This window comes from Sylvia atricapilla, chromosome Z (genome assembly GCF_009819655.1).
Source record: "Sylvia atricapilla isolate bSylAtr1 chromosome Z, bSylAtr1.pri, whole genome shotgun sequence".
Taxonomy (NCBI): domain Eukaryota; kingdom Metazoa; phylum Chordata; class Aves; order Passeriformes; family Sylviidae; genus Sylvia; species Sylvia atricapilla.
The window spans coordinates 12722763-12743350 of record NC_089174.1 but is presented as its reverse complement, the minus strand read 5'-3'; the positions used below and the strand labels follow the sequence as shown (position 1 = coordinate 12743350).

General features: G+C 37.4%; 1 protein-coding gene across 1 annotated transcript; it reads left to right on the top strand.

Moving 5' to 3' along the window:
* The first annotated feature begins 1392 nt into the window (after positions 1-1392).
* LOC136374508 (EGF-like repeat and discoidin I-like domain-containing protein 3) lies at positions 1393-19275 on the top strand. The gene is made up of 3 exons (XM_066339894.1): positions 1393-1398; positions 5726-5881; positions 15443-19275. The coding sequence occupies exons 1-3, from the start codon at positions 1393-1395 to the stop codon at positions 15590-15592; spliced, it is 312 nt and encodes a 103-aa protein (XP_066195991.1). The 3' UTR covers positions 15593-19275.
* Positions 19276-20588: the final 1313 nt, after the last annotated feature.

Genomic DNA, 20588 nt, shown 5'->3' with positions numbered 1-20588 from the left:
CATTCAGAGGGAAAAGCAATTAAGAGCAATAAGAAAATAAGACCAGTATTTATTATCTTAGCCTAGAAAACTACAGGCATTAAAAATACAGCAACACAGTGTTAAAATCATGTTGAAGCTCTAAGATTAAGTGAAAAAGAAGCCAGCAAAAACATTTCCACATTTTTAAGGAGAAAAGGAGTGACTTTTAAGTCTTAGTTTATTTGAAAGCAACCCACCTCTACCTAGGTTTGAGAAGTTAATTTTAATAATATGATAGCTGATATAGCTAATACATACTAAACTAAATAAAACCATTTTTTATTAATTTTATTTCATTCTATTTTAACTAGGAAGCATGAATAGTATGTATAGTGAAATATTGACCAAAATGCTAAAAAATGCTTGCTTTCCATCAAGTTATTATGCCTTCTTCTAGAGCAATTAATTTTCTGTCTTAACTTACTTTAAAAATTTTCAGGTTGTATTATTAGATATTTACCCTAATTTTATATTAAGGGACTACACAATAAAAAACATTTCCTATTGAAGATGCTGTGATAAAAATTAGATTTCTCTACAAAGAGCATCTAGTTGCTCAGTTGTGTTTTTTCTCCTCCTGAAAAGTTTTTAGATCAATTGGTCATGATGGATTATTGTTTGGGATTGTTTTGGGGTTTGGATTTTTTGGGCTTTTAATATGACCCTTTAGGAAAAAAAGCCTGAAATACTGAGTTTCAGTTCACAAAACAGAACTGCTGGCAAAATGTTGTTAGAAACATATAGATTGTTGCACATCTGCAGCAAGATTACTGTACCAGCACTAATTTTCCTTTATATCCAGATTGGGGCATGGAGGAGAGTACAAAGCACATTCATCTGATGCAATAAGTTAAGGAGAACTGCGTTTCTGCCTTTTTGCTGTGGACATTGCAATCCTGTCCTTCCTTTTCTTAGGGTAGAGGTAATAGCTCTGACTGGAAAAATCAAGACAATCACAAGGTCTTAAATGAAGAGTAAATAACCTGCTTTGGACAGGTTATTTACTTGGAAAGGACATTGGACTCTCTTGGTGAGGTTTTGGTGGGGTCCAACTGTGCGTTCCAGCCATTATATTAAGCATCCCAAAATAATCTGAGACCTCAATATCAGGATATTTGATAGGCAGGTCTGCACTTTTTGTGAATTAGCAACTGGAGACAGCCGTGGCCTTCTTTTTTCAGTCTATTAAGGGTAAGAACTGCCCCAAGCCTGGCAGTGCCTCTCTCTTCTTGTCATATTCGTTGGATCCAGGTTTCTTTATTTCTGTGATTTTGTATTTGCCAAATGGATTAAGATTGTCCAGCATTCATCAAATGTTATCTGATGAGTAAAATCTGATGCATAATAAAAAAAGGCACAGTCTAGAGGATCATGAAGGTAAATAATAGAAAACCTGTGGGGAAAAATGCTATGTCTAATATTACAAGAAAAGCTGAACATAGGATTGGCTATACTGGGAACAGAATCATACTGTCAGTTTAAATACAGGACTAAATGGAACATTTTAAATACTCCTGAAATTATGAACAGATGAAGGTCAAGTGAGCCATTTCACCATTATCTTCACTGTGAAACAGAGCCTGGCACTCCCTGGATCCTGAGGGTTCTTTCTCCTTCTTTGACACTGTGATGTTGATGAGGAGTGTGTTATTTTTAATGACATCTTCACTTTTCACACACTGGTTCACATGATGAGCTATCTTTGCAAAGCATGGGTTCCCTTCAGATTAAATTAAGCCAAAAAACATGCTGCAAAACTTGGTCCAGGATATCTGGAAGTGGAAGCCCTGCAGCACAGCTGTGCAGACACCCTGTTTTGTATTGTCAGCTTTGCAGGTCTGTTCCCGTTCCCCTGTGGTGTCTGTCTGTGAATTCAGAATAACTGTGCCAATTTCCCAGTCTCCGGCATTTTGGGCAGCATGGTTGGGTTTTGGCACATGTTGGAGAACCAGAGAATGACCGAGGTTGCAATGAATTCTCTGGGGATCATCCCGTGGACTGCACACTAAGCTCAAGCTCACATCCATGCAAGTGCTTTATTAGAAATATTTCACATTCAAATGTATTTATCTTTGTGCTTTCCTTAAATTAAGTCTCCTCCAAACCACCCTGAATTGTCTGTAACCTCTGAAACAAGGTGGGAAAACGGAAAAGGGAAAAGGGAATAGTTACAGCCCAAAAGAGTTCTTTCAGACACAGGATGTTAAACTGTATTTTGATCAGCTGCTTGTAGAAATGTACATTAACTGTAGACTAGGGTTCTTCTTGTAACCAGCTAATGAGACTATCACCTGCAGACTAATTGTCTCTAGCTCCGAAATTCTGCTGCAATGAAAAAGCACATTCTAATCCTATTAATCATATTCATGTTTAAAGAGTACACACTGGTTGTGTGTAACTGAATAAAACTGTTCTGTCTCCTGATGGGAAGTTATGACTTTCATTTAAGCTGTTTTAGTGCAGATGTTTACACTAGAAAGTGGTGTAAATTCTCCTCAATGTCTGCTCCAAAGTAGTTTCAATGCAAAGAATGAAAAGCAAGGTGAAAGGTAATGAGAGTTTAAAGTAAAAGCTTTGTATTAAGATTTTGTATGAAGAAAAGTATCTCTTTAATTTAAATAATTATCTTTATTGCCTGAAGACTTTTCATCTGCTTATGAATAAATAAGTAAATAAGATGCTAAAATATGAGATAGAAATGCTGGTGCTATATCCTGTATTCTTTTCCTTCATCTCCAGCAATATGTGTTTGTATTTTCAAGACCTAGAAGAGAGTCTATTTATTCATTATTTCTTTTTTCACTTTTTTTTAATAAAAAATCCTACACACAAATATTCTACATAGTCCCACGTAAGTCTTATTGAAAAAAAACCCAAGCATATGCCAAATTACTGTCCAGCTTCCCACATCATTTTCTGAACAAGAGTGCAAGGCCACTGGATATGTCCTATAAGCACAAAACAATCATTACTAGGACATTTTTATTAACACTGGATCTATGTGATAATAAAGATTTATTGTGATTCTACCATTGGAATCTGCAGAATCTTAATGAGAATTTTTTTCCTCCCTGTTCTGAATTTCAATGAGGAGTACTTTGAATGTCATGGCCATGTTAAATATTTGTGAAATCCTCTCAGTTCACTTTCAACATTTTAAAAATAAACAACTGGTTTTGTGGAGGCATTTTTTCAAGTTAGTAGGAGAGACATAGACTTTTAGTATAAAAAGCATTTTCTGCTAAAAAAGAGGTTACACTTGTAAAATGTTAATGTGCAAATTATTTATAAAGAGAATCTAAAGTTGACTCTGAAATGTTTGGTTCAAAGCTGCCTGAAAGTGTGGACCAGTTAGTGATTCCTTACCTGATCAGTCTTTTTAGAAAAACAGACTATTCATTTAGACTACAAAATATTTGGAAGCAAGGTCTGGAGACCTGGTGTTTATTAATCCATGAAAGAATTTTACTAATTAGCAGCGCTTATTTCCCAGGGGCCCACTTAGGCTGTGGAACCCAGCTCCCCTGCACTCCTCACAGAAGAGAAAAGTCTCTTCAAGCCATCCATAAAATCTTCCAAATCAGGACCCTGCTCTGACTGAGTCCTCTCTCTTCCCATTGAATAAAGATAAAACAGAAAGAGTTTTGCCTCCCAGGGGCACTTCCTTCATATCCTGGGTGCCCCAGCTTTGCTACTGGTAGCAAAACATGGTGATAAATTAGCTCTGGTAAAACCAAAATTCTTGACCCTTCTACAGAGCCTGACATTTCCCCTCACTGTTTTGCTATCTCAGCATTGAACATCTTAAGTTGTTCCTTTCCTTAAAAGGATTTACTACTTGTTATTTGTTATTATTTGCTCTAGTGTAGGCATCTCCAAGCTTCCTTTGTTTGATTGCTCTAAACTGAATTTTTCCTCTTCCGTTCTTATAAATGTACTCCTACACTTTTCTGTGTTTTCTTCTTTGCATTGTCACAGAAGCCCAGGATGGTCTGAAGGGTTGGAAGGGACTTTAAATCTCATTCAGTGCCACCCCCACTATCCCAGATTGCTCTGAGACCCATCCAGCCTGGCCTGGGACACAAGTCCAAACCCAATGTCCATCTTTCAAAGGCACTGCCTAGGACCAGCTGACTTCTCAAGCTTGTTTGTTTATGTTTCTCTTCTTGCGATTAATTTCTTACGCTCTACAGCAGATCTGTTCTTCTGCCCAGCGCCACATTTCTTTCAACACGGGTTTGCTCAGGGGGCCACAGCTTCCCGAAAATCCAGCACTGGATCTTCAGCATTTGATCAGCCAGAGATTCTTTATTTCTCCACTTCCTAATTTTTTTTCTGTAAAAACATGTCAATCATCTGCTTGTGGAGTTCAGCACTCCACTACTGTAATATTTTTACTCTGAGTCTCTCTCGCCTGGTTCAAGGGACAATGTTAAAAATGCCGACTGCTTTTTATTGTTTGAAATAAACCCACTTTTTTTGTTGTTGTTTGGTTGGGGTTTTTTGTTTGTTTGTTTGTTTGTTTGGGGGGTTTTTTTGTTTGGGTTTTGGTGGTTTGGTTTTTTTTGGTTGGTGGTTTTGGTTTTTTTTTTTTGGTTTGGTTTGGTTTTTTTGTTTTTACTGGCTCACCACATTGGTGGAGACACCTCAGTTATGCTCTCGAATTTCAAGAAAGTACCAGTTTTGATAGGGAGTTCAACTCCTTCATTCTGTCTCTGAAATTACATTATTAGTCAATTTACTTTTGTCAGTGCATTCTTTTTCTTGTTCATTTTAATCCAAGGCATCTGGCCCAAATCTGTTACATTCAGTGTTGGATTCTGGTTCAAAAAGTACTGATCACGGACATGCTGACTCATGTGGAAACTACTTGAAAGCTCAGACTTTATTAGGCTTTAAGATTCACACCTTGCATTTTTAAAAAGCATTGTGCTAAGATTACAAAACAAAGAACTAAAAAAAATCAAGAAATGAGAAACTTTGAGCTTTTGAGGTTGAAAAAGAAAGAAAGTCATAAATTGAGAAGGAATTTCAGGAGGAAAAGAAGCCTGATAGCAAATGTCTTAAGAGTTACTAAGGTATGGGCTCATGAACTGAGAAGGAAAGGCATGGGGAATCAGCCATGTATTCTGATTATCAGGAACACACGGGAATAGTTTTTAGCTACAGATCATTCCCAGCATAGACTAACTGGGATTTTTGTGGCTGTGTATAACACTCAGCACAATGAAGAAAGTTGTGAGATTATTCCTTATTGTGCCATTAGGCAATATCAACAATTTGTTAGAAAAAAAAGAGGAAAATAAAGGTCAGGTGATTGACTTAGACCTTAGAAAACTGAATTTGCTGCCCATGGTGTCACCACACAGTGGAAGAACCGTGATGAGAGCTACATCATTTTGGTTTGGTGTGTTGCAAAATCAGACTGGAAAGAGAAGGTATTCTAATTGTTCTCCTCTGTTTATTTTTTATTTATTTCTTCTTGTGTTTTGTTTGTTTGTTTGTTTGTGTTTGTTTGTTTTGTTGTTGTTGTTTTGTGGGGGGTGGTGTTTTTTATGGAGTGTATTTTTATGGTGGGTTTTTTTGGTGGTTTTTGGTTTGGTTTGGTTTTTTGTGTTTTGTTGTTTTGTTTTGTTGTTTGGGTTTGGTTTTTTTTTTTTTGGTTTGTGTGGTTTTGTTGTTGTTTTAATTTTAAACTGTTTAGATTGACCTGCTCATCCCTACAAAGATCACTGGGATAATCACCCAAGGAGCTAAAGATTTTGGCCACGTCCAGTTCGTGGGGTCCTACAAGCTTGCTTACAGCAATGATGGGGAGCACTGGAAAATATACCAAGATGAAAAGCAGAAGAAAGATAAGGTAAAGCAAAGAGAAAAATTGGTATTTTGGTTGTGGTAACACCACTCATGAGAGTCTGCAATAATTTCATGGGTTTCCAAGTGCATGGGATCCCACAGGTTGGATTGAAGGTGAATAAAAGAGTCACATAACACAATATCATTCACAGTACAGTGATATCACACCTACCAGTGCCATGCTGTTAAATATGGGGCATAAAACTTTACAGTTCTCCATTAATCTGAGATATTTCTTCATTTAACTGTAGAGCAGAGGGTGTATGAATAGCTGTGTCTTTGTACATGCAAACAATAAGTGTTTCAATGTATTATTTGGTAAGTATGGACTATTTTCAGTGATTTCCTGTGAAGCACATCCTTGTTACCCAGCCGTTTTGGACAGATTTTTTTTTCCTGGAAATTAATGGGTAGGGCTTCAAATGAAAATATTATTTTGATTACCCACTGAAAATATTATTTTAATTACACTATGAAATTAATACAAAACATAAAAAAAGTTTCACAACTTCCTCTGCAAATGTTTAATGAGAGGTATACTGAATGATTTACCTGGAAGCATTTAACTTTTCTGTCATTATTCATTATATCTTTCTTTTAAATTGTGTAACACCTTTATACTGCAAATATCTGAATTTCATAATAACATCTGTTAAGAAAATTATTACAGCCTATGCATTGCTTAGGGATATGTTAATCAAGATAACAAAATATGAATTATTTATTAAATGTCTTAGTGGGGTTATGGCTGATTGAAACAAAAGATAAAATGATTGAAATACCAGATGGCTGATGCATCTGATAACATCTCAGATCTGGATATTCAGGGTGATAAATGATCAGACTTCCACTTATATTTTTTAGTATAAATAAAAATTCTTCAGGAAATAAACTGACCTATTATTTACATAAGTCAATTAAATTAATTTTCTTTCAAACAGTGATTAAACTTTTGATATGCATCGAAATGTGTTGTGTGAGTACAGAGAGATCTAACAATGAGATAACTGCATCTCCCACATTGTACCTGATTGATTGGATGCCATTGATTAGGGAAAAATGCCCTAAATTACTGGATTGTGTATTTGCGTGACTGTATGTCTCTGCCTGCTTTGTCAAGCCCTCCTACCCAGACATGACACTGTGAATTTCCACTCCTGGAACCCAAATGTCACCTTGCTGCAGCTTTAACCCAAACTGAGTATTTTTTCCTAAAGGATTTTAGGAAAACAACTGTTTAGCCACCTGGCTCAGAAGGTTCTGACACCAATGACTGTGGATGTGTCTGTATAACTGATTGTCAGATAAAAACTGGAAACAAATAGCTCACCTCTCACAGACATACCACAAATGCATTCAATTTAAGGGACAGATGGTGGCTTCAGTATTTTATACACATCCTATTTTAAACCCCTGGCAGTTAAAGAGAGAAGGAAAAGTTCTGCTGTGAAAGAAATGTCTTCTCTTAGCCAAACTTGTGCTGTGAATGCTTGCATTCATTCTGTTGTATAGGAGAACATGGCTGGAGTCCCTGGTCATAACACAGTCACAGCAAATCTAAAAGAAAATGCGCTCTGATTTAAAGTACTCTTCTAGTCTACATTTGTTTGTACCATTAGCTACAGCAGTCAAATTTTCTTTGCCTCTTTGTCAGACAGACTGTTAATTGCTACACACATATTCTATTAGGAACAGTGGAAAATTCTTAATTGTCTCATTTAAACTCATCACACCCTGTATCATTAACATCCCTGAGAATAAAATAGATGAATATTATTATGATTCTTTAACAAGTCAAGATCAATTAAAAGCACAACAAGATCAAACACACTTCACTGGAAATTAGAAGTTAGGATATCTGAATCTAAATCTAAAAGAAACAAATAAGTTCCATTGATTTGAGTCAAGACCTCAGCCTTCGATGTACAAACAGCAAACTAAAATATCTGGTTTGGGGATGCTTTTCATCTCTATCACAAACATCCAGAAAAAGTAAAAGTTTGATGACAGAGTCTAACCTTTTAGAAGTCACTGATCTTGGCAAAATTTTATATTATGTAGGACTGGAAAGGCTCTCAAGACAGCACTTAGGCATGCACCTATTGACCTCTAAAGGCACTGTGGTCCTCTCCTCCTATGCCCTCAGCATAAAATGGGATTCAAGAGACCCCAAGCCCTGTCCTGTCATCTTGGAGTAGGTGCAGACAGTTAAATTTCAGAGCTAACGCTTAATTCATTCACCTGTCCTTCACCTCAGACAAGGCTGTACCATCCTCCATCAGATTATTATTTAATGTGTTCCAAGAGAGCAGATTGTGATGAAAATTCTATCAACAGTCAGCTCCAGTGTTTAAATATCCTCTAAAGTGAAAAGGTGGCTTATCCGCCTTACTGCCATACACCCACCCTGTCCTCAGAGGACACAAAAATTTTTTTTTTTTTCTTTTTTTTTTTTTTTTTTCTTTTTGCTTTGGTTGGAGTATTTCAACCTATTTCTTCTCAGTTTCCACCATCCATTTAAGGACTGAGCATACATAAATTTCTTCAGACAAAGGAATGGAGACTCAGTAAACCCTTTTTGACACCAAACCTGTCCTCGCCACTCCTGCTGGATGGGTGCAGTGCTCCCATGGGATTTTCCCACTGGATAGGAAACTTGGTCTGTGTGCACTGGGACAGAAATATAAATAAAAATAAAATCACAAGGGGAAAAAGCAATGCTGTACCTTATCCACGGGGAGCAGTAAAGGAGCAGCACCACTGGTCTTGCCTGACGTTACCACCTTTGCACAGGATCCACTACAATTTCTTTTTCTTGAGGGAAGATACAAGATTTGCTCCCAAATGCTAGAAAACTGTGAAAGACACCAAGTTTTCCCAGCAAAATGAAAACTCGGTGAAACATTACATCTGTTTTCAGGAGATACAGAAGGGAGTAAAATGTAGATACAAAAACCTACCAACAGCAGCAAGCATTAATTTTTTCATATTTTATCATCATTTTTTTCTATTTATTAACTGAACATCTTGATTTATTCTTTGAAGGATAGAACATATAGGTTTATTATTTCTCCTGTAGGTGATTTAGTCACTCTGTACTCGTCCTGTGATCCTTGTTTAACCAGCAAAGAAGTTTAGGGGAAAGGTGGCTCCAGAATATTTCAGGGAAAGAAATACAGGATGAAAGGAAAAAAAACCAAACAACATTTAGAGTCACAGACACAAAAATTATGGAGATATTGGTAGGCTGGTAATAATGATTGATGGGTGAATATTGTGACTTTATCATTTGGGCAAGAGCTGAGAATTTAATCCTATCTGGTGCTTAGCATCTCACTGCTGATCTGTTTACAGGATGAGTCCTAATATATAATCAGATCTCACTGAATTCCTGGGGCTGTTCACTTAGCCCTCCTCATCATTTTTTGAAGCCATTTACAAAGGTGAAAATGATGGCCTCCTGTATTATGTTGTAAACAATACATTATATTTTGTTTATATATTTGTATAAATACATAGAATATCTTGCACCCTGTATGCAGCCTGTAAAAATTGGGTCAATCCTTAACAAAACAGTGCTTTAGAAGAGAAGGAAATAGGCTGTTCAGCTTTTGCCCTATTCCACATGGAAAAGCTGTTCTAAGAACAGTATCTCCTGCAGCTCCTGCTATTTTAATGGCCAGTCATTTCATTTCATGTCTGTGCTGAATTCCTGTGAGTGCAGACAAAAAGTTACTGGGAGAAAAAAAAAATTAAAATGGAGCCTTTCTCATTCATTTTAAATAGTTTGAATTACTTGCCTGGAAAAAATATGAAAGCTTTGCCTGTTGCCTTTAAGAAGCAAAATAAGTTACTCTGCAGCCTGTCACATAGGAAGAAAATGTATTTTAGACACAGGACCAGAGCTAATAGCTATCTTGTTTTCCTCAACTAGAGGTCAGTAGCTCACTGTGCCTCCAGAGCTGAGGAGGACGTCCAAACAAAATCTGATTTTTTTTTATTTATTTTCTTTTAAATCACATTCCACATGTGATTTATAAAATGCACAACCTGCTGTAGGTAACTCAAGGCCAGCTGCAGTGTCAAATGGAATTTCAGAGGCTGGTTTTTTTACAGGAAGATGAAAACATTTGAAAGTAGCCTAAAGGAGTCTGGCAGTCTGCAGCACTGCCAGTCATCATCAACCATCAGCTGTGCAATTAACTGCAGGTAGACAATATCCAGTATGCAAATATCCACTGGATTTGTCAAAAAATGATAAATTAGTTATAATTTATACATTTCTAAATGTACAGTCCATTGCCAGGTTGAGAGGAGACAGGAATCTACTTATTAAAGAAAAGTTATATCACTTCAGGTTAAAAATCTTTCTGTTAGATTTGCTAATTATTTTTTCTGATGATATTTAATTATTAAAATATTTGGTTTACACTGATGGATTCAATTCTTACATATAATCTACACACTAGGCACAAGTAATTTTTTTTCTTTTTAGTAATATTACTTAAATTATTACTATTTGATAGTATTATCTGCGATAATAGTTGTAATTTCTAATCTAAGTGATTTTTTCTGCACTGGTTTAAATTATGAGCGACTTCCACTACTTTGAGCTGAATTGTCATGATTTGTGTCCGGTGGAGATCTAGCTATGCTCATGTCAGGTGTGCCTTCAGCACACACCTCTCTCCTTCACACAACACCAAAAGCTGCGGGGAGACAAAGTGGACAAAAGGCAAAATGCTCATATTAACAACCTACCTAGAATTTCTGAAGCATTTTCTGGAGGCAAGTTGCCCTCCAAAATATTTTTCTTTTTGGCTTTGAATCTCCTATATGCTATGTACAGTGGACTAAATGCCCATTTTTGTACCATCAACATGTAGATCAGATAGGGAAGATAGTATGAGAACATGAAAATATGTTTCATAAGTTTAAAAGTTTTATCTCCCTCTATCTGTTCTGAACATGAAGAAACAATAAAGGCTATGTAAAGATATTCATGGATATGATACTTATACATTTTATGTATAGTAACTGATGTCTTTTTCTCCTCTTATTCACTCAAAAAATGCATGTATCCATAAACACATCCATGTGCCACCTTTATTTTTCTGAATACTGAGATGTTCTGCACTGAAGCAAACTCCATACAGGAGCCATGACTGAATGCTCCTTATAAAATATTCCTCCTCTAATATGAGCAAGATTAACTGCTCCATGAAATAACATTTTTTTAAATATTCTACTCGGTGTGAAAATTGTTGTTAAGGTACAGCAGACAACATTCCTTTCTGCAAGCTGCTAATCTTCAGGCATTTCTCCTAAGTTATTCTGTCTTAGAACAGTTTTCTTTTTAAAATTCTAATCAACTTGCATTGTCATTACCTGGATTTTCTGCTAATGTTATAAAACTCTTTGCTTACATTGGAAAATCTCACTGCATATTTCAAATCAAAACATTCAAATTGTTTGCTGGACACAAGTATAAACAAGAGTCGTTTGCATTTCAGAATCTTCAGCTGAGAATATCAGTACCTGTTTTCCTGGCTTTCACTCTTTTTCCATAAAGTAATCATGAATAAAGTTATCATATTTAGAAGTACAGCAGCATGCATTTTCTGTCTTTTTTTTTTTTTTTTTTTTAGCAGCAGCCGCAAGAGACTGAGCTATAGAGGAGCTACACATGGGTGTGGAGGGTCTGTATTTGTAAAACTGTGAGAGCTGCTGAGTAAATATTCCAGCAAGTTACACCTTTTGAGCATGCAGACTGACATAAATAGATACAGACACTGTAAAATCTGAGATGTTCTACAACAGTGGTCAGAAAACAAGAGCTTTTTGATACTCTCGTACAAAAGAAAAGTCACCTTGTAACCTGGCAGCTGTTGGTTTTGGGGAGGGTGAAGCTCTGTTCAAAGGAAGGAGCATCCTGTAGTACATGACCAGAAAATTGGAATAATACCTTAGGATTTTGGCTTTTATATTTTTCATACATATGTAATCCTGCAATTATTTGGTGTGTAACTCTGAACTTCATATCAACTACTGTTCTCCCATTTTGTTCAGACAAAACAATTCCTCTCTAGACCTGGAAATCAAGGACACCTTACTGTCTCAGGTCCTGAGAAATGTAAACAAAAGTGAATTGGGGAAATGCAAACTTGGGGTAAATGACTTCGTTACCTGAAGCTGTAACTGGAAGATTAACCCACAATATGCAAATGGACTAAACTTATAAAAATGTGAAAACCTTTGACCCCCGTGGTCCACTTTTGGATCTAGCCCCTAGGGAGGTTTCATCTCCCCAGAATATACCTGAAGGCCCTCCAACAAATATAAGTGCTTTTTATTCTCGTAATTTTCTCTGGCCTCTGTTTTTAGGTAGGCCCAAAAGGGCATCAAGAAAAGTAAGGTTGTTATTCTTCCCCAGTGCCCTCTCCTAGCTCTGATTTTTTTTTCTATTTTTTTTTTCTTCTCTGTCCATGTCCTTAATGGCCCCAGCTGGTTTTCCCTCTCACAATTTATCTGATCTTTAGCAGCGGTTAAAGGCTGTGGAAGCTGTGCCACAGTTTAATTATGTGTTGAAAGGGGAACTGTGACCTTTGGATGGCTCCGGATGACCCTGCTATCATTGCCTGTCCCCTCCTGGCCCTGCTGAGGGGACACTGCAATATTGCCTGCTATTGATTTTCCCCAGGCCACTTATTGTTTTATAGACATCTACACTATCTCCTCTCAGGCTGGAGAGACTTATCTGTTTAATTACTCCCAAAAAAGCCTTCTTCTTGCAGCTTCTTTCTCTGTGTTTGCAGTTTTGGGATGAGGCAGGAGCAGACTTGAACTCACCCAGAGTTGAAAATGAAGGTGTGCACTGACACACTGATAATTTACATTCTGGTCTTTATTTCTTGAATGCAAATCACCTTGGGGTTAGTTAATTATTCGGATTTTTTTTTTTTTTTTTTTTTTTTTTTTTTTTTTTTTTTTACATAGAGCATGATATGGTAGTTCCAACATCAGCCTCTGAAATCTTATAAATTCATGGCAGTCTTCAGAGCCATCCTGAATATCAGAATCAAATGTGAGGAATGGGCATTGAGAGGCATCAGCTTTTCAAGGGTTTTAATTGCTTTGGTGACTTATTTATTATTGACTGCTTGTTGTTGAAAGCAACAGGTAGGTAAAGAAAAATTACTTTTAGATACAGAAATAGATTTTTTTTTCTACTGATAAGTCATTTTTTGTCCTTTGTCTTCCCTCCTCCTTCCAAATTCTTTGCCCCCATTAGTTAATTGAGGCTAAAGCAAAATGAAGACTGGGAAAAGATATTGTTTTTTCCAATAAGAAATTTACCATGGAACGACAGACAGAAAAAGAACAGTAAATTTAGAATGTTATATTTCATGTAGGTCACATTTGTAGATGCTGACAATGCTTCCTTTACTTTCTGATAAATTTATTTCCCTAAAATTCTTCATCTGATCTAGCACATTTAGTTAATTTCTTGAAACTAGATCTTGAATTTTGAGGAAAAGTGTATTTCCTATTTGCATAAAATAGCCTCTGCGACAGATGAGTTAGACTTCAAGTGATAATGAAATCATGCATGAGTTAAAAATAAAATTTAATTCTTGTTTTCCTGCTGTAAGTAAATGACATATTCCTCCCTCCTTCAGCTGTATTTGTTGCTGGGTTTGCATCGCATACTTTTATTTATCTTGCATGTCTATATGCAGATGTGAACGCTAGGGCTGTAGGAAAGTTCCTTTTTCTAGCCTTGCAAAAAATATCAACAGATACTTTGCATGCCTGTGAAAGAAATGAATTTTTTTTAAAAAAAATCACTTTTAAGCTTTCCTAGCCACATTTTGGGTTTTGGGAGGTGCCACTGTAATGTCAATTATGAACTTAGTGCCTATAATTTTGTGCTACAAATGAAACTGGACTTGAGGTGCAAAGCTTTTTAGCCCAAGCTCCTGCTGATTTATGTATTGACACTGTATTTGGGCAGCAAAGATTTTTCCCCATGCTTAATAATTTTGGGGTTGTTTTTTGTTTCCTTAGATTAACAAAGCTGATGGTTCTGTGATCATTTTCTCTGCTATTTTATCCATCTTCCAGAACACCTACATCCTTTCACACTCCCACCTCTGTGATGGCAGAGGAGAACGGGAATTCATCATTTATAAAAGAGCATCACCTTGGGGAGGGGACAGATTTTGTTTGATGTCCTGAAAGGATAGCAAGTTTCCAAAATCCAGAGGTGCAGCATGGAGACCAAAAAGCTTTGTGAACATGTCACAAGGGAAACAAAGTCAGGGCTAAAACGTTATATCTGCCACCTCGGATGGACATTAAATTCTGATATTTTCCCTAGAACTTCTAGGAAACCTGTAATTCTGCATTAATTCAGTCATATAAGCACTTCGGGAGGTCCATATTCTTCTCTGCATGATGCAAATGACAGTCATTCATTTTGAGTCGAAAAGCCATCAGGTTCAGTTTTCACAAATGAGAAGTGAATTGGCAGATGTTTTAAGAGAAAGAACATTTCCCATAAAAACTGAAAATAACCCAAGGGGATAATCAGATCTTTTTCCAAAAATTTGTGCTGTGGCCTTTGAATTTAAATAGTGGCTGGCAGGGAAAAAACCTGGCACTGATTTATCACAGATAGGATTTTTATAACTCACTTTTGTGTGGGTTAACTGATACAGGTGGAAATAAGATCACAACATGAACTGTGCTATGCTAAGATGTTTTACTTTTATCACAGTCTGATGCCCTTAATTAATCTGTTGACTTTTGTCTGACATGAGAAGATAATATCCTTGATAATCACCAATTTAAAAGGGTTTATATAGTTGCATCCAAGCTATGTTCATAAGTGATACAATTGAAATTCTTAACTTTAATTATTAATTTATTTTCTCAGTAACTGTAACAGGATCTCCTGGGATTGATTTGAGATGGTACAAATGCCAAGTAAAAAGACACTTAATTTTTTTTAATGTTAATGATTTTTGTGTGACTTTCAGAGCATGGCCCTTGCAGAACTGTGGGTGAAGCTTTGAGTAGAAGGCTCTACCTGCACTAAGGGCTGAGTGTGAATGAATCACAAAGTTTTAGCAGAGACACAGGCTCACGGAATCACAGATTTGGGTTGGAAGGGACCTTAAAGCCCATCCAGTTCCACCCCTGCCATGGGCAGAGACACTTTCCACTGTCCCAGGTTGCTCTAAGCCCCAATGTCCTACCTGGCCTTGGACACTCCCAGGGATCCAGGGGCAGCCACATCTTGTCTGCGCACCCTGTGCCAGAGCCTCTCCAACCTCACAGCAAAGGATTCCTTCCTAAAACCTAATCCAAACCTTCTCTTTGCCACTTGAAACCTTAAGTTTAAACAGCATTAAAAGTTGTATGTCCCAATGTTAAAAATACATCCCGGATCCAGGGCGGTAGGAGTTTCACTGCAGGCCGAGGGGCCATAAAACCTCCCCATTGCTTCCCTGCAGGTGTTCTGGGGAACTTCCACTAAACCCTCCCTGTTGGTTCCCCACAGGTGTTCCAGGGGAACTTTGACAACGACACGCACCGCAAGAACGTCATCGAGCCGCCGATCTACGCGCGGCACGTGCGCATCCTGCCCTGGTCGTGGTACGGCCGCATCACCCTGCGGTCCGAGCTGCTGGGCTGCGCGGCTGAGGACTGAGCCCCACTCCTGCTGTAGAAGAAGCCTGTAGGATGCTGAGTGGGGTTTTTCCATGAACCAGTGCTCGTTCATTTTTATGGTAGGCCGCTAGCTGTCTTTCGCCAGGAGGTCTAAGCCTGCCCTTTTAAAACAATCTGATCCAAATTTTTTGCCCTTGAAATCTGTTGGTGTTGTCCCTTCTGCTGTGGAATTATCCTCCTAGTTCTCCTTTGAGTTGTTCACCACCAGTTGAAAAGCGTTGAGTGAAAAGAGAAAAAACAAACAGCAGCATCCTTTTTACAAGGGAAGAGAAATAGTGTGACGAAGCTCATTTGCAGCTTCAGGAACATTGGACTGACGAGTTTTCCATAAATCATACCATCATCTTACTTGCAAAAAGTGATACTGCAGCTTTTAGCAATAAGTTTACTTGGGGATGACTGCATTATAGTAATTGTGCCTACCAAACACTGTCAAGTTCTTACGACATATATTTTGGGAAATTCTCTGTGGTACTGCAAAACACGGTACCTGTGATGTTACAAGCTACCTTTCACCACTTTCATTCAGACAGCAGAGTCCATGCACCTGGAGGGTTTTCCTAACTGCCCCATTTTCCTTCTCTATTTTGCATGCTGTAGACACGGCCTCCATCTTTTCTGTTTAGTATCACACTGCTGGTGTTGTTTTCCTTTGAAGATGTCATCTGTTTGCATATGTAACTAAATCAGTGTATTATCAAGTTAATGAATTTACCAAAGTTTATGAATTTGCAAAGTTTCTGTGCTTTTTCATGGAGACTAAGGTGAAGCACCAGAGTACTTGTGGTGTCTCATCTTGGGTGCCCACACAGTCCATCAGAAATCCCATCCTAGGATGATTTGTCCAGGGGTGAGCGCACAGCCTTAGACTGTGATCTGCCCCCCCTTACTGCTTTCATAAATGCTCTGAATTCCTGTGAGGAGGAAAATGTCGAGTGAAGGAACAAGATGCTAAAAGATACACAGGAGGAATGACAACCTTACTACCAGGAAACCCTCTCTCTTTAGGCTATTCCTAAAGCTTTCCTCCCCAAAATGTAAGAGGTGACACAGGAGCACATCAAACCCTGGCCCTTGTCACCCTCTGCTCCTAAAATCTCTTCAGACACACACCAGTGAGTCACAAGGAGGCTGTTTCCTATCATGCCCCATCTAAGGGATGCTTCACACACAGCATGATAGCAAACCCAGTTTAAAAAGTAGTTTTTAGGAGAAGTGGAGCAGTAGGGCGTACATTTTCCCCCATGCCTCAGTTTCCCCCTGCTGATTAAGATAACAATACCAACATTTGAAGAGCAATCCAAGTTACCTTGGAGTAAAGTGTTCTGTGACTACATTAGAGCAGCACCTCAGTATAAAACAGATCCTGGGACAGGGAGTGAGGGGACATTTTATCTGTTACCTGAAACAACAGCACTTGGGATTACTGCCAACCTTTTAATTTCATAACATGCTGATGTGAAGAGAGAATGAGAGAGAGAGAGAGATGCAGCTGCATGTTATAGCAAATATCACTGAACTTATACTTCTGTCACTGCTTCATTCTCACCAAAACTCTGAAGTATGAACTTGGGCAATGCTTCCCAGGCCAGCAGATAGCTGGCCCACAGTCTACAAAGGGCAAAGTTTACCTTGGAAACAAAATGGTTTGGATTTCGAAAAAAAACTGCATTTAATCACACATTCTCCACCACAGACTAAATATATATTATCCATTGAACTGTGAAAGACTCTAGAATAGCAGCCAGGAATTTTACATATAAGAATTGGGGATATAATGGTGGCGGTTTTCTGATAGTGTCATTTAAACTGTCACATTTTAGTAAACAGAACACCCTGCCTCTACAAAATGACTTAATCCTTAAACTGTATTTATACAAGTATTTATTTTATAAGGCTTAGACATTTAAAGACTTCTAAAGAAGAGTCCTGTAAAGGTAAAAGTATGTGTAAGAAATGTTGAGGTCCTGTGTAACACTGCTAAGTTTGTTCTTTATTTTTTACTTTGTGCTGCATAACAAAAGCCACTAGACTGTTACTGTCTTGTCTGTAACTGTGTTAACAGCATTCCTTAATGATGTATATATGGAGTGGTCTTCACGCAAAAGGAGCAATTTTAAAGAGAAAGTCAACCACTGTGGTGGTACTTGTAACAAGAAAAAAATCTGAATAATGGAGGACAAACTTATCCCCACATTATCTACTGCCTATATTTTGCAATATTTATGCTTCAGGTTAAAAAAAAAAAAAAAGAGAAAAAAGAAAAAACGCTGGTAATATTTATCTCTTTAGGGTGTGCACACAAAAGATATTTAAAAGGTTTAAATACATTTTCTTTTTATGGGAGAGTAATTGACCCTGAATTTAATTACAGATATGAAGAATAGCATTTAGATATTTCACTAAGTGACTGTATCCATAAAGCAGAAAGCCATTTCAGAAAATGATACTTCCTAGTTTAAAAACTTGTGTTAATATTCTTTTGAAATATTTGGTTTGCGTTCTTAATGTTGGGGGGTTTTTTAATGTTATTCATCTTTTGCGATCTCAGTTTTTCTTTTGAAATAATATTTATTGGATTAGTGAATTAATTGTAATCCCTTCACTTGCATATAGTGTTTTCATGTAATGTAACACAGTAATTTTCATTTGGTATTAATTTTGTGTTGAGTATTTTCACCTTCATGTCCTAGGTCAGCTGCCAGCGGTCTTCACAACCTGCAAGGATAGCTCCATGTCTTGTGATAATACTCCATGACAATTCATTAAAAAATCACATATATGATGCCCTTAATACTTCAGCCTCCATATTGGGAGTTTTTCTAATGACATTACTCCTCATCTACCAAAAAGCCTTCTTGGAATGGCATTTCCAGCATCAAATTTGGCTCCTAGTGTCAGCAGTATCAGTCTGAAATAGCTCTTGGTTTAAGGGGAATCCTTCAGATTTAGCAAAACAGGTGGAAATCATATTGAGGGGTAGAATTAAACGTTTTCCCTTTCATTTTATTTTGTTATCTAGGTGTATACCATTGCCATAAAAGGCAAGTTATAAATTAACAGAACTGTTCTCTCCCAGTAAAAGCAACTAGCCCCCAAAAAACAGAAATGCAGGACAGGAGATGTCCCTTTGAGAGGGGACAGAGAAAAGCTTGGAAATGATCCTTGACTTCTGTATTAATTGTTAACAATGACATTGAACAAAGCCAAAAGTGTTCTCCTAACTAAATTTCATCCTGAACCAGTTAAGTATTTGTAGGCAGGTTTCATCTTTATATTGCTGGATAATGTGCTTAGTTTATAGCCTGGGAAAAAAAGCACTGGCACGAGGCTCCTTTTTTATCAGCATTAAGGGCCCGTTGCCTCAACTGGCTCTGAATCTGAGGCTGACTTTCTCTTTTGGAATGGCTGCATACAAATTAAGTGTCAGTTTTGAAGACTAAGGATACTAAATGAGTGTATCTTTGCTATACAACCAATGTGAACTATAATATTCAGTGCTGGCTTCTGATGTGTCAGTAAGTACAGAAGTATCTGGGACACAAACGACCTTCGCAACCTTTCAAGCTGTGTGATATTTAAATGGTTTTGTATATACTTAAATCATGTAGAGCAATGTAAAATCAGTACGACCTTGTCTAGTCTTCAAACTTAACAATAAAACTTTTGAAAAATGAGGGGTTTTCTTGAAGCTGTTATATTGCAACACCTTTAAGGAGACACAGCTAATCTCACTAGCGGCAAATGTGGAGCAGAGATATGATACGGCATTTTCCTGGATTCATCCACAAGGTCTTTGTGGTAAGTTTGTTTCTGGCAAAATCAGCAGTTGGTGCTGTGCTCCCCTCAATGTGTTCCCTTCGTTCTTCCAGATTTAAAAAAACCCTGTATATTTGAAGGAGTCTAAAGAAATCTTTTTTCCTATCCTGCTGCTCTCTGAATGAGCACCAGAAATTTAAAATGACAATTTCATTTCCTCTTATTCAGATTTCTTGGGATATTTATCAGTCCTTATCCTCTCTCCTCCATTCCTGCATAGGCAAATTAGTTTCTGGGCTGCAGCCCAGACCTGCTGTGAGATGCCACAGCAGAGCTGGTGTTTCCTCATACTCTTTCCCCTTTTCTTTTTTATTTGCTGTGCAGCCAGCTTCCCAAAACCTCTTATATTACTTAACTCTATAATTTCAGTTTCTGAAGAAGCTTAGAGATTAACATAGCACATGGAAAAGCCATTTGCTCCCAAACAATTTAAACAATTAAATTATATAAAAATATTCTGTTCACTGAAGAGAGATGAAGCTTCTGTGGTTTGCACCTTGAATGAGCCTGTAAATGCACATCCGTTTGTTTTATAATGGTTTCGACTTGTGTCCTTTCTCAAAAAAATCATCTTTTAGAGACAAAAACAATCCACAAGCACTCACTGTGACAATGTCTGCCCAACATGCAGTCTCAACACTCACTACAGTATCTTGTCTTTCAGCAGAAAAGTCACAAAATTGCAGTTTTTCCTTATTATATATCTCTACTAGTCACATAAACTAGAATACAATTTTTTCATACAAGAAGAAGAGTACTTTTGGAGAATGATGGCTGAATAGTAGCACTTCCAGCATAAATTTCGGCATCTTGAAGCTTTCTGACTTTTGATTATATTTTGCAATTGTTTCACAAAACATGGGGACTTTTCCTGAAGAACTAAAAAGTGGGTTTTCCTCACATTCTTCATAATATATATCCCTAGGAATTCCAGTGAAAGCAATAGAGAAAATAATGAGTAAGTCTCTTCAGAATGACTATTTATCAATGTCCATCCTCCCATATCTGTTGCTGATGAGCCCAAGGGATTAACATGAGTATCAACACTCTACATCATCATGAAATCAGTAGTCTCTGATACTTCTTTGATAAACACAATGACACTTATTTTATATCTTAGATTTAATAGGAGGAGGTTAATCTGTTCACTTAGTGAT

Coding starts and splice junctions, on each gene's coding strand:
- LOC136374508 (XM_066339894.1), top strand. Junction 5,882..15,442: donor AAAAGCAGAAGAAAGATAAG/GTAAAGCAAAGA, acceptor GGTTCCCCACAG/GTGTTCCAGGGGAACTTTGA.